The 17,800-nt window shown below is 42.1% G+C and overlaps 1 protein-coding gene across 1 annotated transcript in view; it reads right to left on the reverse strand.

The window, feature by feature from the left end:
• The window catches only part of KL (klotho), a 48,731-nt gene extending 31,136 nt beyond the window's left edge, over nt 1–17,595 (reverse strand). Inside the window, exon 1 of the mRNA XM_061457534.1 lies at nt 16,756–17,595. Within this exon, the coding sequence (XP_061313518.1) occupies nt 16,756–17,541 (786 nt within the window). The 5' untranslated portion in view covers nt 17,542–17,595. The remainder of the gene's footprint in view (nt 1–16,755) is intronic.
• Between the last annotated feature and the right edge of the window lie 205 nt (nt 17,596–17,800).

Below are 17,800 nucleotides of genomic sequence, written 5' to 3' on the forward strand. Positions count from 1 at the left end.
GGATATGGTTCATACTTAAGCATATTAGATACAATAAATTTATTAGCGAATTTATTATGTTTATTAGCGAACGAGCAACCAAGCACGTTTGGTAATACGGGGTCCAGAACATGAGGACATCTGAATATAAAGACAGAATATAAGGACATTTGGTCAACAAGAAGCTGAACATGAGCTAGCAGTGTGCGCTCACAGCCCAGAAAGCCAACCATATCCTGGGCTGCATCAAAAGGAGCGTGACCAGCAGGTCGAAGGAGGTGATCCTGCCCCTCTACTCTGCTCTCGTGAGACCTCACCTGGAGTATTGTGTGCAGTTCTGGTGTCCTCAGCATAAAAAGGACATGGAACTGTTGGAACAAGTCCAGAGGACGGCCACAAGGATGATCAGGAGACTGGAGCACCTCCCGTATGAAGACAGGCTGAGAAAGTTGGGGCTGTTCAGCCTGGAGAAGAGAAGGCTGCACGGAGACCTCATAGCAGCCTTCCAGTATCTGAAGGGGGCCTATAGGGATGCTGGGGAGGGACTTTTCACTAGGGACTGTAGTGACAGGACAAGGGGTAATGGGTTAAAACTTAAAACAGGGGAAGTTTAGATTGGATATAAGGAAGAACTTCTTTACTGTAAGGGTGGTGAGGCACTGGAACAGGCTGCCCAAGGAAGTTGTGAATGCACCATCCCTGGCACTGCTCAAGGCCATGTTGGACAGGGCTTTGGGTTACATGGTCTAGTCTAAGCCATCCCTGCCCATGGCAGGAGGGCTGGAACTTGATGATCTTAAGTCCTTTCCAACCGTCACCATTCTATGATTCTACAATTCTAAAAGGGATGCCCTGCTCAGTCCAATCAACCATCCATCCAGCCCAGCAGCATCTCTGACAGCAACAACAGGACAAGGTGCTATTTCAAGAGATCAAGTCCAGTCACTTTCTGAAATTCAGCATCCTGCTTCCTGGACATCCACACTGTTCTGCTGAGGATGCTAGGGAGTGCATTCCTGCCTATTTTGTTTAGCATCTGCTCATGGACCCACTGTTCATGTGTTTGCCTACTCCCTTTTTTAGTCTGCTGGTACAATCTACTTCTAGAACCTGCTATGGCAAAGTTAATGAACTGCTGTGTAAAGAGAACTGAACTGTTTGCTCCAGGATTCTCCTATATTTCATGGAAAGAAATGGGAAATTCTAGACTGCAATTTGTTTTAGCCTAATGTAAAAATTGGTCAGAATTAAGCAAAATTGGTCAGAATTAACGGCACCTTAAAAGTCTCTCCACTGAGCACATGGGGAGTGTAATCTAATTAGTTCAGAAGTAAGCATGTACAATGCAAATATCTGAAGTAAACTGAGAAGAATCACACCCTTTAATTGGTCCTTTCCAATTTAAAGGATAGAGCACAGTTTGATTAAATCTACTTAACAGATAAAGCAAGAGAAGTCTATTGCTACTCTCAGAGTGCTGCCTCCATAATCTGCCCTTTCGGGGATTACTCTGTGCTGCGGGAGAAAGATGGCATTGAAAGTAGAGGTCTTCCACAAGACTGATCTACCATAGTCCAGGAGTTAGTCCTGCTAATTGTACATCTCCCTAAGTTCCTGCATAATGATAACTAATCAACTGCTGTATTTTCATTGTGGACCCAACAAAGGATTTCACATGAAAGTATGAAATGTTCTGAGGAAAATACTGGAAATGTTAAATGATAAAATATTCCAGAAGATGGTGATGAGTCATATTACTGCGCAAGAAGAACTCTGACTTCAGAGAATTTCCACAGAAATACAAACAATACCTTACTGAATAAAAGTCATTACCATCTTCATGATCTTGTGTCTACTCTGTGCCAGGGATTAGGAAAACAGGATTGAAAAATTAAGAAGAGCCTCAAGGGTATCATGTTCAACCCTCTGCTGCTATGGGCATATATATGACACAATCCTATTTATAACCTGATCCAGATTCACTTTAATATTGGCTAGGTATTTTGTTCATACTATTCTCTTTGCAAAACTACTACAGAACCACACTTCGCAAATGGTTTCCATTTTTCTCTGAGTTTCAGGTTAAATTTATTCCTGTTCAGTCTGAAGTTCTTGTATCAAAACTTTTCCTGGACTTAATTATTTCCCCCACCTGCATCTACCATTGATCTATTTATAGACAGAAAGTATATCCTTTCACAGTGTTCTTGCCGAAGTAAATAAGCCATGTTCTAGTAAGGTAATTCCTCATCTCTGCTGGAAACATCACCTGATACAGACTCGAAACAAATGTGTCTTTGTCACAGCTGGATTATATTGGCATCTAATGGTCATGCTGTGATCAGCAAGTTATCATTTTATGGAGAAAAATTTTGAGTCTTTCTGTTCATCTGTTTATTATCCTGATTATCCTTTGCACTGGCACTCTTTCCCCAAGTTTAGCTCATGCTCTAATTATTGCAATCCTAGTCTGTGCCAAAGCATGGGAGCTGAAATACATTAAAAAGTTCAGCTAGGAACTGCCCTTCAGCCTGATGCTTCTACTTGCAGTGAATCTTTTGTCGTATTTGCTTTAGCAATTTCCTATCTACTACTGAAAATTCCCTTCCTCCTGTACTGAAAGGGTCATTCTCCATGTGCCACCATTTCAAGTGTCCTACTGAAAATACAGATTGATTATGTTTTTCTATATAATCAGTTATCACAGATGGGTCTGGCTTGACTTTGATACTGTAAATTCTTAGCATTTTGTGTCCATTGCACTAACCCTCATCCTCATTAACCTTTCCTGTCTCAGTGCTCAATGAATCCCAGTGCTCAACATGATCGTTTTTCTTGATAGATCAGATAAAAAGCATTAATTGGGTTTGCAAGTATATCCTTTTTAATCTTACCTTCTTCCCCACAACCTGAGGGCAGTATGTCTTTCCTTCAGTTACTTTCCCTCAGGTGATTGAAGGGTATCTCGCGCTTTGTTTTAAAATAATGAGGTTTTTTTCTTTTTAAGACAATGCACATTTTAAATTTTCTGCTTATTGTAGTCACTAAGTACCTAATGTATTATTTAAATTGAAATGAGGGTGGATAAATTCCTTGGAGAAAATAGTGAGGCCTTATGGGAAAGAGACATCTTTTGCTTCCAGACAGAGGAAGACTGGCAACTAGCATATGGCTTGCATATCACTTCCAAGTAGGCAGGCAAAGAATGTGTTAATTTTAAAGCTTTTAACTCTTTTGATGTTTTACATTACATTTTCCAAAGACTGCTCTCTTTACTTTTTTGGAAAAGGCATAAAATGCTTTCAGCAATCAACAGTCATGGTGGGTCAGCAGTAGCTGACTGGCAAAAGGGAGGGCAAAAGAACCACAGGATGTGGCTACTCAATGCCCAAGAAATCTTACATGGCCACCATGGCTATTTGCTTGCTTCAGCTTTACAGGACCAAGCAGGTGCTACTGACCCTCCTTGCAGGGCGAACTGCTTCCCTGTGTCAGGAGACGCAGCTCAGTGCCCAGGAAAAACAGAGGACAGCAGGACGTACATGATTTCCCCTCCCCACCAATACACAGAAGATATCACATGCCTGAAATAGGTGAGACTCGGGCAAAATTTGCATGTGAACCAGAGCGTATGCCCACCATCTGAGAAGTCACAGGAACACAAAGTACCTCAACGCAATGTTTGAACTAGCCCTTCAGTACCCCCTCCTCTGGTATCTACCCCACCTCTCCCTACCCTCATAGTCTGTTTACAAAAAGTCTGAGTGTCTTTGAGTTTCTCACCACAGGTTTTGTCTCTGGACAAAACAGAAAATGGGACAAAACTGGTTTGGTTTGGTTTGGTTCTTGTCATTTTTTGTCACAGGATAAGAAACACTATACACACTTCTCTCCATTACCTGCAAAAGGACCATAGGATGGCGAGCTCAAAGGCAGATGTCTCTGTTGAACATGTCTAAAATAAGCTCAAGCGTGAGTGCCCTCATCAGCCCTGATACAGCACTGTTGTATGACACTTGAGCTGTTGGCTCCTCACTTCAAATTATGTGGCCCTACACCAAAGGCCTGCAGGCCGCCAAGGACAGTCCATGTCTTCACTCACTAGTTGTTGTGCAGAGCCAAAGTACACACAGCTACACCCTGTCCAGCCCAGGGGACAGCTGGCTCAGAGCTGGGGAAAAAGTCCTAGCTGGTCATCCCTCTGGGATCACTGGGAAAGCTGTCAAATCACTTGAGGAGAAACAGCTTTACACTAAACCACATTTCATAATGGTTACTGAAAAGCGAACTATTGAGAGGCCAAACAGATGCCAAACTGTGCCTCAGAGTTGATGCAAACACTGCCTGGAAGACAGTGCAATGATGCTGCTAAACTGTGGAGCAGGAGCAATTTTCCATGCTACAGCCTCACTTAAACTAGCAAAATGCCCTGCTACTAACAGCCATAACTTGGGGTGGGCATGAACCCCAGGTGGTTTAACATTATCTTTTCAGCTGTTGGATAAATATAATTTTCTACTGATAGAACCTGCAGGTTGAGGACTGTCCCAGTTGTACCCAGTTCCAATACAAATTATTTTCATGCTATATACAAAAGTAAATGTGGGGACTCTGCAAGCTCTAATCCCCATACAGCTCTCCTATTAGCATCATCAAGTGGAGCTCAAGAACTGGTGGCCAACTGACACTGGAACAGACCATTTCTGTATTGGCTGTATCCACCCTTGATTAGGGGTACAGGTTTTCCTTCCATGTCCTCCTTGAGGACACAAGCTAATAAATAAAATTACTTGCGTATCTCAGAGGCTACTCTTCAGTTAATCCATCCATTTCACAGTTAGCAAAAAAAGAAGACAATTTTTTTCATCTAGAAAAGGTATTTACCTGTATCCAAACTACCACCAAATGCTACAGTTCCAATAATCTACATGTCTATCTGTCTTCTGAAAGTACTCTCTATAGACTTTAAAGGCTTTGAGACATAAAACTGAGGCTCTGGGATGGTACTTCCCAAACCTATGCATCGTTACTGCACAAAACAACAGTGAATTATTCAGTGGTGGGGTCAATAATTAATGTAGGGGGCTGAGAAAGTAGTATTTCCTTACACTTGTAGAATTAATAGTAGACTATAATAATCACTGCAATGGGTCAGGTTGTCCAACCCGTCTCATTATCACTGGAGCAGTTCCAGAATAAGGTGCTTCAGAGAAAAATTTTCAGCTGCTTGCACTAACTGCTAACAAATCTGTAATTGCTTTATTACACAACCAGTGGTGTAACAAAAGAGCTGAGTCTGCCTGGCAGCTTTTTGGGCAGCTGTCATTGCTACTGTTTCAATCTTATGCCCAACCTCAATGTTTGTGTTACAGAAAGCCTCCTACAGTTAACTCTTTATATTGGTAAATTACCTATGGATTTCACATGCCAACTGACTCCCTTGTCGCTGTACACCTCCCACTATTATTCCTTCCTCTGGATGCTTAAATAGCCCAGTCAGGCATGCCTACATGGTCTTGGGTGTACAAAATGCTAGTGCTCCACAAGTCTGTTTCTAGTCCCTCCAGATCCTTTCCCACATTGGAAACATGCTGTTCTAATGTATGCTTGACCCTTTCCAATTACCTCTCTCTTGGTAGTTCACTCTTCCATGCTCACTTCATTCCTAAAAATTATACCCCAGAAGCACTCCCACAAAATGAACAGTCCCTCAGAAAAAACAGAAAGGATATATGTTAATCACCAATTTTAGTTGTCTGCAATAGTATATCAAGCTTTTAGCTACACAATAATATCTACTATATGCCCCCTCATTTCCATGTTTATGGCATTATGAGCCAAACATATCTCAAGACCTTTAACACAAGAAAAAACACCAAATCCTCCAACAGCACAGTAAAACACAGGAACAATACAGGAAAAGAGCAAAGATGCATCACTGTTCTAAACCCTTGCAATAGAAGACAGATTATTTAGGCAAAATGCCCTAATGATCCTGGGAACCTGACCACCATCCATGGCACCAAGAGAGGGGAAAAAGAGGCGCAAGAAGAAACATCACTGTTCCTTGGCAATATAAATTCCTTTCTGACCATGACAGCAGAGCCCCCAAAAACAGATCCCACAGGCTAGCATCAGTATCTCATTCATACCTACTCTCCTCCCTGTGGTTTCTACAAACCTATTCCAAATTACCACTTACAAAGAAAACATTCCTCTCCAGAAGAGTTCAGTTTGTGTAAAGTGGGATCTGACTGTGGAGTTGAAAGTTCTCACCTTTCATGGCTTAGCACTACAATGCCATTTCTATAACCATTTCAACACCAACCAATTTTGAAGTGTTCTCTACTTCATTACCCTAAGCTGAGCTATGAGAAAAGGCTATTTCTGAGCTGCCCTGTGCTAGTTTGTTGGTTCTAACATCCAGACTCAGAATGATTGTGACAATTTGATGCTGCTTTTATTAGAATTTCAATCCCTTTTAAGCATCTGCCTCCATCAAGTACCACTTTTTTTACCAGAAACAGGAAAGAGAAGTGTGTAAATGACTGAATAATTACACTTTCACACAAAAGTGGAACAAGCAGCCCAGCTACAAATACGAGACACAGAGTAACCGCTATGGTGCAGTAATTCTGTCCTTACAGCTCTAAGTCTGTTTTATTTCTTTCATCAAAGAACAAAAGGCATCAATCTGCAGCTTCAAGAAGTCAAGTCAAGGATATACAGCAACTTCACAAGGGTAAACTGACCCAATTTGAAGCAGTGGGCACTCATCCAGTGAAAGAATACACAAGGCAGTGTGTGAAATGACTGACTCACTGTATCAAAATGAAATTTTTCAATACGTCAAAATGGAAAACCAAGAATTTCCACTGCAAAGTAAAAATAAAATGACAGATTTGTTATTTTTCCCTAGTTCTCAGTTTTTTTGGGAAAACTGAAGTCTCTAAAATATTTTAATTTCAATGAAGCAGCAAATTCCAGCTTCACAGGTTTTTAGATCTTGATGACTTGCTCTAATTACATGATATTATTTTGTGAAAACAGGAGGTATTTGGAATATGAAAAAAAGCTAGCTCATATGACAGGAGGGTAGTAATCACAGCTAACTATGAAGAAGAAAAAGAGGTATTTTTTAATACTACCAAGCATACTATTAAGATGCAAAACTGCAGCTGAATCACACTCTTGCAGCTTTTTTTCTTGCCCTGCGTGATATACCCCAATATTCTCTTCTCATTCAAAACAAGAGGCATGTTCATGGCTGGGAAGGGAAACAGGATGATAAACAGAATTCAAGAGCTTCTTCATGCATTTCCAAGGCCTTACACTTCACACCAAAGAGGTGCTACTTGAATATGGGAATGCACATTTTCTTCAAGAGGTATACATCTGTTCAACTTGTTAATTTACTTAACTGCTTGAAAGTGGCAGGATCCTCAAAAAAGCTTAAGGAAAAATCAGTCCTCACTTATTTTCCTTAAGCTCCTTTGAGAAACCCAGATTTAATGTAGCATCCCTCCTTTCTTTCGCAGGCTGCTATGTCCCCTACTCCCAGTGCTGGTGGCAATGTGGGGACAGCAACTGGACACCATAAGACAAGACAGACTCTTTGAATTGGGCTCTGTCATTGTGAAGCATGGTTTGTGATTTGATTGGATCACCAGTCAGCTTCCTTAATAAATAAATAAATAAACATTTATAAATAAAAATGAACCAGAGGACAACTCACGTCAACTTTGGGGGACTCCAGGCCATCTTGTTTAACATCTTTCTGGTTTCAACTGGGATAGAGTTAATTTTCCTCCTACTAGCTGGTACAGTGCTGTGTTACGGCTTTAGTCTGATCAAGGACTTTTCAGTCTTTTATGCTCTGCCAGTGACAAGGGGCACAAGAAGCCAGGAAGGAGCAGAGACAAGACACCTGACCCAACTTAACCAAAGGGGTATTCCATACCACAGCACATGGTATAGAAACTGGGGAGAGTTGGCCAGGAGAAGCCAATCACTGCTCAGGGCTGGGCATTAGTCAGTGGGTGGTTGTTGTTGTTATTATTAATAACTTTCATATTATTATGATTATATTTCAATTACTAAACTGTTCATATCTCAGCCTGTGGGTTTTATAGGCTTCTGATTCTCTTCCCCATCTAGCCAGAGGGGCAGGAAGGGTATGAATGAGCAGCTGCATGGTACTTAGTTGCTGGCTGGGATTAAACCACTACACAGATCATGTTTAATTTTCAATGCTATATATATGCAAAACAAAACTGCAGTATTGCCTCATAAACCCAGCTCCTGCATTCCCACTCACTGACAGTCCCTCCCATCTCTCACCATTTCCTCATGCATTGTCTGTTTTCCTAATACTCCTCTTTCCTATTACCCCATGGTTTATAATGACTCTTTCTAGCCTGGATTTTGCCTCCTGATGGCATACATAGCTGACCATTCTGTTGCAGTGGCCCTCCTCTCAGCAAACACTGCTTGTACCCAAGTTAACACTTTACAATGACAAGAAAATAAATGAAGAATGAAATAAGCATATTATAAAAAGCATGTCACCACCATACAGTCAGTAGCCAGCTGAACTTTCATTTCAAACTTGAGGTCAGAATTATTGAATTGATTTTAAAGCAAAACGTTATTACTTACAAAATACAAACCAAAAAATACTCAGTCGGCCTGACCACATAATATATTCCCAAATTAATTTCCCCAAAAGAAAAGAAATGCTGTATAATTCTACCATTTCCATATACATCTGAGTTAAGGAACCATCATTAGAATAACTAATCAACAACTATGCTCAACAGTTCTATGCCTGCAGCAGAAATGAGATTATTTTTTAAAATACTGAAAGTTAAATAAACAAATTGAGTAAACTTAGCCCTCAGCTCTGAAAAACAACTGCTCTAGAGGAACTACTACATATTCAAAAGAACATGAAAAAAGCTGACTGAGGAAAGACATTGGAAAATCCCAGTGAACTCTTTCCAGAACATGTGGGACCAGCTACAAGTCTGTCCCCCTCCATGCCTAGCCATTTGATGTCTTTTCTAGAAGCAGGATCAAAATAAACAGCTGCTACTATCTTTCCAACTGTGAAGCAAATAGCTTGTAAAATATAATCCTGGGGTTCCAACATTTTCTAGCCTTATTAACCAGCAAAAGGATTCCTGGGTTGACTTTTGGACTCACAAAGTAACAAGGCATTTCCATAGTCCCCTGGTCAATTTCAAACCATTCAGCTGCCTTCAGAGGTGTCCTAGCCTGACTAAACCAGAATTCAAAGCTCAGCTGTTAATGTGAGACCTAAAGTGCAAGTAACAAAATGATCATGTGCAGACCAAAGTGCCAGTCCACTGGAAATGTGTGCAGCTCCCCATGAGCTCAATCCTTTGCTGAAGAACACATCGCAGGGTGTCTCACAGCACTTCCAGACTGCCAGGCTGGCCAGATCCTGAGACAGTCAAAAACCCCTGGGCTTCCTATCATGCGTAAGTCACAGAACTCTGCTGCCCCATGGCACTGGAACTACCCATGGTCCCAGTCCCTTGGTTCCTACACCAGCTGTTGTAAACTGCATCTAGAAAGATTTCTGTATCTGGAAGAATTTAGAATATAGATAATTTTTTTTTTCCCCAGAATCAAAACAAAGCTAAACATAAAACTTCTGTAGTTCTTCCTATCACAGAATGCTATCTCCTCTCAGCCTAAACATACATAAAAATGAAGCAACACAAATGTGCTTCCCTGTGGCCAAATCCAGAGATTCTTAAATTGCTTTGTGTTATTCTAGTGTATATCTAGAAAGACCCTCCCTAACAAATCTCCAGGGAGGTGTATCACAAGCTTAACAGGCCAGGCTTCTTATGAGTGTTTTGTGCACCCAGAGTAGAGTTGGAGCTGCCATAGCAAGCTAGAAGTTGCTATCACTGATATCCTAAACAAGCTGTTTACTGTTAACATAGATTGTATTTTTTCCATTGAACATCATTCTCAGAGTTTAAATCCTGCTATATATCATTCTGTTATGAATTTTCAGAGGAAGAAAACACATTTACAAGTACTGTCAGCTCCACTGCCACCAAATGCATCAAAAGTCTCTTTTTCTCAAGCTGCTCCAGCTGTCTTTAAAAGATTTTTGTTCCTACCATTACCACTGAAAAGCCATTCGAGAAGCTCTTTCCTCCAAGGGCTATCCATGACTTCTAAAAGTCCATCTAACTGTACTGATATTGACCTTTTTTCCTTTTGTGTGTATGTGCATTATGTCCTTTCATTGATATTCATATCCAGTATTTAGAGAGCATCATTTTGAATCTAACTCCTTCCCTTCCTTGGTATCACTTCTCTCCTACTCACCCCATTTTACCGAAGGCTCCAGTCCCTTGCTGTGGCCAATATCTCTTTCTCCTCTTGTGCTTAGTTACTTTTCCTTCCTGAAAACTCACCTTCTCTTCCTAATGGCATATGTTCCCTCAGGTGAAGTAATTTAGAAGCCAGTCTCTTCTTTCATTCTTTATTCATACTCACATTCCATGGGTCACCTCCCTCAGAGATCTGTCCAGTCTTCATTCCAGTAATTCCCTGAACATCCTGAGATGTTGTCCCCAGCCTGATTTTCTGTTCCATTCTTATGATTTAATCTAAAATCAGCATTCACAGTTTTACCTCTGACACTCTTCTATATGCTTTGACAGGCAAGTATTCAAGCATAAGTAGCTTTTATTTAGCACTTAAAATGGGTAGCACACATCCTATAATTCCTACAACCTGTCATCACGGTATATGGAGGTCACCTCCCCTGCTTCTTCAGAAGCACTTCCTCATCATTTCCTCCCCTTTATTTTTACCATCATGGAGAGGAAGAAGAAAATGTCCTCGTGTACATTTCTGGCACCTTCAGGTCTGTGCAAGCAGGCTCCTCTGATTGGTGGCTTCTTGGCTTTTTAACAACTTTGTCACAATCAGGCTGAAACGTTCCGATCAGGTTCACCAGTTTAACTATTCATCAGCAACAACCAAACATACAATCACACACTCAGCTGCAAGGATTAGCAACAGCCCTCAAACTCTGCCAGCTGCTGAAACCCACAAGATACTGCAAACAGGAGCTAAGCAAACTACACAGCATCTACATGCGTCTGTTCCTTTTCTCCTCCTGTAAGAAGGATATACATCATAGTCACCATAGAATTAAAATGAAAAGACTTCCAAATGCCCACAGCCTGCACTACTCTTTGTTCACTGTCCTAAAGGTCATGGCTTGCCAATGATAATACCAGCTGTACAGACATATTCACAGCTTCTGTCTAGTTGAAGAAAGTCTGAAAGATTAGAAAAAAAGTTTTGTTCCCCAGAGTAGACTGGGAAAGAGATAATGTTACTGGAAAGAGATAATGTCACTCAAAGAAAGAGTTAATAGGTGTGAGGAAGAAAGCTAAGGTATGCTGGTTTTGGCTGGGATATTGTTAAACTTTGTCATAGGAGCTGGTATAGGGCTGTGTTTTGGATTTGTGCTGGAAACAGTGTTCCTAAGGCAAGGCTGTTTTCATTATTGCTGAGCAATGCTTACACAGAGCCAAGGTCTTTTCTGCTCCTCATACCACCCCACCAAGGAGTACCTTGGAGGTGCACAAGAAGTTAAGAGCCAGGACAGCTGACACCAACTGACCAAAGGGATATCCCAGACTGTATGGCATCATGCCCAGCATATAAAGTGGAGGGAAGAAGAAGGAAGCAGAGGATATTTGGAGTGTTGGCGTCTGTAACCATTACATATGATGGATGGAGCCTTGCTGTCCTGGAGATGGCTGAACACCTGCCACCAATGGGAAGTGGTGAATGCATACCTAGTTTCACTTTGCTTGTATGTGGCTTTTGCTTTACCTATTAAACTGTCTTTATCCCAACCCACAAGTTTTCTCATTTTACTTTTTCAGTTCTCTCCCTCATTCCACAAGTGGCTGTGTGGGGCTTAGCTGCTGCCTGGGGTTAAACCACAACATAATTGCCCAAGATACTGCCAGAGTCTTATTCTGATTTAATTTCTACCAAGGCAAGAGAGATCAGAATTTGACCTTTTAGAAGGTGGGCATGTGATGAGTGAAGCAACTTTCTCTTACATCACAAAGTATTTCTTGCTCACATAAAACAACACTCAACAGAAAGAACCGTCTCTGCACTTTCAACCTGCTGACAGTTGTGCAATAGAGGTTTCAACTTGCCCTATCATGTGGAAAGCTCTAAGAGCTCCTTGCTTTTGGTCAAAAACTGGTGAACTGTCTTAAACCAAAATATAAATTTCATTCTGAAAAAAAATGATGTTAGACTTCATTTTCCTGGTCCAAACAATATCCTTAAGTACAGGCAGGAATTATACCTATCAACTACTTTAAGTACTGGAAACCTTCCATAGAAACAAGATGAAACAGAAAGTGAAAAGTTTGTCATATGAAGGAATGCATGGCACCTTAAGTCCTTCCACACACTTCACTTCAGATCCCCCAAAACTGCAACAAATACAGGATCTTTTCTGCTTGAGGGAAGACATTTAAGGGGAGAACCAAGAATGTCTCATACTTTTATGAGGTTTTACTAATGCAAAATGGAAGAGTATCAAGAATATCAAGCTTTACACTCGTGTACCCAGCTAGACTTTCTGAGATGGAGGTCCACTCTTACTTTTCCATGAGAACACCTTATTCTCCATAGTCAAAAATTTTCTATAATTAAAAATCAAAGTAGTCTGTAAAGATCAAAACAGCTTTTTTCTTACAGCAGAATATTTGAGAACATTCCTTTTGCAAATGTGTGTGCAACAGGTAGAAATAGCAAGGGGAAGATTACACGTTCTATCTTTAAATAAACGTCCTTGAAATCCAAACTCCTCTGTTTACCCCATCTTTAAATGAAACTCAATTTTTTTTTTCTTTTGATAATTAAAGCTTGAGAAAGGCAGGCTACAGCTTTTAATTTCTAAACACTGTATAACCATTCATAGCTACTGGCACAGAAAGCTGAAGCATCAGATCTGAATTTGCTCTATGGTTTGACTCCACTTTGTCATCTCTGGCATTTGAAAGATACCTGATTCAAATGATCACTGGTGAGAATAATCGCTACTGCAATAAATTGTTTGCAAATATATACTACCCAACTGATACTCAAATCCAGAAACAGAACGAATTTCTTCTTTGTTCATCTTTGAATTAAGTCTTAAGAAAGCAAGAATAGGAAAAAAATCCCAAGTACTATTTATTATTATTCCTTCTTTTTCCTAAAAATTGTGCATGTCTTCACAACCAGGATGAGCTGTGTTACCTTCAGGAAAATCCAAGTCACTCATTTGCATTGAGTGAAAGTTTGAAGGCTGTCTGAATTTTGAAAGAAACAATTCACACTGAGAAAAAACATTCTCCTATGCTGCAGTTACTGATACTTTATTAGGTTTAGCACTGAAGGTCAAGAAAAGAGTACTTACCTTTTGTTTTGGAAAGAGTTTTGGAATAGAAATAAGGCTGTTGCTACGTGACTGGTTTCCAGGCAGCAATTCCACTCACTTCTTCAGGGAAACTCTGTGTTCTTCTGTTTCTGCAAATGCTGTTTATATTGAGTAAATCCAAGTATGTTCAACTCAGACAACATACTGAGAGCCAGTAATGAAAATATGCATTTGCAAAAACTAGAACACAAAAAAATGACCTCTCAACTCTATCTGGAGAAAGAGATGTATCATACACGATATATTGCTGCCATTACATTTTCTGCCTGTTGCCCCGAGAGAATGCCAACTTTTATGAACTACGCTTGAGCCATTCAATTTATTTTGTGAATAAACACATAAGCGTCTTCCATTTCTTCCTATGTTTGAAGGACTTAGACAGATCAAAAGTGACAAGTGTCAGTGGAAATACTATAAAAGGGTAAAGTTTTCACTGAATACTGATCAACACCCTTTAATAACAAACCAAGGATGCATCCATAACATGTTTTTTCTTACAAGGGTTTTGTATGCTATTTTTATTTGCTCTGTTTTATAAGAAGTGTCTCTTACTCTGCCCATTTAGCATCTGTTAGGACTCACTTGTGGAAGTTTAGAAAAATGAAAGGCAATTAAAAAATTCAGCACAATAGCATGAAATCCATTCAAGCTAAATTTAAACATCATTATTCAGATCAAACTTCATTGCCCTGTTTTCACCAGCCTGAACTGAACAACCCGAATTTAATTAAACCCTTATTTGGTTATTTATCCAGATAATAAATAACTTGTTCAGAAAGACAGAGCCCCAAATCCACATTCATATCTGTTGAATTTAAAGAAGTTAAAGGAAATTATTTTGTCTTTTAATGTAATTAGCATCCAGTACAATAAACTAGTAGACATCAGATTTCACTAGCTATTAAGCTTTGCATTTATGATGGTCTTTGATTTGAATAAATGCAGAAAGAAGATGCTTAAAATTACATATTATAAATAAGGAAAAAACAGTCAGCAACCATGTGTATTAAGAGTTAGTCTGTTCATTTGCTAAGAACCAAACATTTATGAAAACCCACTATATCTTTTAAAAAAACAAACATGTTCTGCAAGCTCAATTAATTTCCCTGAGAAAAAAAAAAAAAAACAGATGAGAGAGGAATGAATGCCACAGAGAAGGAAAAAGGATTAGGAAGCAACCTGGGACCAGACCTCTTGAGTAACGTCAGAGGTAAGCAGCAAAAGGCTAAGCAGCTGAAAGAGGGGGTTTTGTGGGGATAATACAACCACATCTTTTCTGGCAGGGCTGTGAGGACTGTATCTCCCAGCAGCACTGCCTGGCACGGCACACATGCTCCAGGTTATATGACGAAGAGGTACTACTGTATAGCCTTACGATCCAAATCAAATGTGCTCCTGAGAGCAACTGACCCAACTCACCCACAAAACTATATGCAACCCACAGACACATATTAAAGAACATTATTCAAGTTGCAAAGTCAATCACTCAAGGATTACATAAATTTAATTTGCAGGTGGTAAGGCAGAATAGCTTAATCTTTCATTACACAATTACATGCACTTTCTCTACAGATTATTAGGCTGTGTAGTCAAAGAAGCCACATATAGCATCCTACTTCATTGCTTGCACAAGTTGAAAGGTGCTGTATCAATAAGCAATGGGGATGTAAGAAGGAAAAGGAGGATTTCAATGTTAAAGCTGTTCACTTCTCTGTCCTTAAGTATTCGGCTCTCTCTGCATGTACTGAAGACTCCTATCTGGAGGAGCTGTTCTGGGAGCTCTTCTGCATAAATGGCACAACCCTTATTTTTGCTGAAGATGATTTGAAATTTTGGGAACTGATATGCAGAAGAGCGGAAAGTATAGTAAACGGGACCAATATTCTAAAAAGAGCACATGCCAGGAAAAGGGCACTAATAGTCAGTGGGCACTTAGGGTCTTAACTGCATCTGTGTTTTGGTTCCTCATTCATGAAAGGTGGAAAAAATGATACCTTGCTGCCTTACACTCTTGTGTACAAAGAAACATCTGTTAATTGTGAAAACCCGGACTGACAGTCACTAGGACAGAACTAAACACAAGGTTCTCTCACTAAAACCAAGTATTGGTAGACTTTAATTATACCTTTTATATGGTTTAGGCAAAGTCTATGCCTCAGTTGCTCACTTGTTAAACAGAAAAGTTCCTTCCTTCTCCATAGGGCTTTTATGAGAACAAGCAGATGCTTGAGATTATGAGGGGCTCAGGCAGATACTATAGTCACATGGGATATACTCAAGGGGGAAACAGAGTCAGGTACACTCCACCATACTAAATGAAGAGTTTAAAGGTTTCAGGACCAGAAACTTGATCTGAAATTTTACCCACATTTTCCCTACTTATATTTTCTCTTATTCGTAGCACTAAACAGTGCACAAGTAATGCAGGAAAGTGGCAAAAAGTTGAGTAAGTCATGTGCTGAATGTTTTCCTGGTGTTCACCTCTAATGTACGATACTCATTAGGATGTAACTACTGACAGTTAAGTGTATGTTGGGCAGATGGGCATTAGCAGAGTTCATAAATGTGGATTAAGGTACAACAAAGCATGCCTTAATGGCCACACCGCTGCAGTTAGGCTGAATCCTTTCTCCTGTCACTGGAAGAATTTGTACACACTTTTACTTAATTCTCCCTGAGAATCCAAAATGTTTGCTTACAGCACACATTACAATTACACCACATACAGACACACTGCATAAAGATTACATATAGTAAATTACTTATGCCACTTACTAGGCTAACTCAGGAACAGTCTTTTTACCCCAGAAGGGGTCATAGTCAAAACAAAAACCCATACTCTGTCTCAGTATGCCATTGCAGCCACCTTTACCACCACCATTAACTCACAATGAGTTTTTATCAATACATGAGCTCTCTTCGCAGTCATATTAAACATTTGCACAGTAACCTTAGTAAGCCAGCGCTGTCTGGCACTGCCAAATGCATCCACTCACCCACCCAGAACAGCATTCTCAAGGAATGAACACTTCTGCAGGATACAGAGAGAACTTTAACTCAGCATGTTTCCACAAATTCAAAATAAACGCAGACAGAAAGTTCCTGTCTACCCTCTCTTTATCCTTTACCCCATAATCCAGCTGTTCGCACTCTGTCGGGCATGCCGTTTTGGTTTCCGCTCCAGCAGCCTCCGTACCCATCCCCTTGGCACGACCCAGAGGCGAAGGAGCTGCCAGGGCCCCTTCCCACTGCCCGCCATTTACCTGTAGCAGGTGGTGGGCTGCCCGGTAGCCGAGCCGCGGGCCTCCCCGCACACCGGGCGGCAGCTGCCCAGTGCCGTACCCATGCCAGGCCACCACGTAGGGGTTGTCCATGGTCAGCCAGTAGCGCACCTGCCCTCCGAAGTGCCGGAAGCAGAGCTCGGCGTAGTCACGGAACAGCTGGGGCAGAACAGGGCTGGCCCAGCCGCCGAAGGCGTCCTGCAGACCCTGCGGCAGGTCCCAGTGGTACAGGGTGACAACGGGCTCGATGCCCAGCTCCCGCAGGTGGCCCAGCAGCCGGCCGTAGTGGGCCAGCCCGGCGGGGTTGACAGGCGCTGTGCCGTTGGGCAGCAGCCGGGCCCAGGACAACGAGAAGCGGTAGTGCGAGACCCCGAGGCGCCGCAGCCCCTCTGCGTCGCGGTACAGGTTGTTGTAGCTGTCGCTGGCCACGTCGCCGCCCGCCGGCGTGGACGGGCGGTGGGCGAAGGTGTCCCAGATCGAAGCTCCTTTGCCGCCCTGGCGCCAGCCGCCCTCTGTCTGGTAGGCGGCGCTGCCCACCCCCCAGAGGAAGCCGTCGGGGAAGGTGTCGTGGAGGAAGAGCTGGTCCTGCGGGTAGGGCAGCCGGGCGAAGCGGGACCAGGTGCCCTCACCCTGCCCCGGCGCCGCGAGCAGCGGCCGCCCCAGCAACAGCAGCAGCACCGGCAGCAGAAGAACTGGCGCGGCGACGACCATGCTGCCGGCGGGGCTCCGCGACGGCGGCTCCCTCCTCCCAGCCCCCCGCCGTCCCATTTTATCTCACCTCGCCTCTTCCCCCACCCCCGCACCGTGGGCACGGCCATTAATAATTACCTCGGGGCTGCCGTCTGCACCCTTCCCGACCGGCTTCCCCTGGGAGAGCTACCTCCGGGGGCGGGATCCGGGGGTGAGACGGGGCGGGCGGCGAGGAGAGGGCGGCAGCGGGGCGGGGGCTCCTCGGGGGAGAGGTGGACTCTGTCTCCCTTTCGGGGTCGCCTGTGTCACACAGACACCCTTTAGGGAGGAGATCGCC

The sequence above is a fragment of the Pezoporus flaviventris genome, unplaced genomic scaffold (genome assembly GCF_033815535.1).
Source record: "Pezoporus flaviventris isolate CSIRO_AGI_PZ_B2104156 unplaced genomic scaffold, CSIRO_AGI_Pfla_v1 ptg000025l, whole genome shotgun sequence".
Lineage (NCBI taxonomy): Eukaryota > Metazoa > Chordata > Aves > Psittaciformes > Psittacidae > Pezoporus > Pezoporus flaviventris.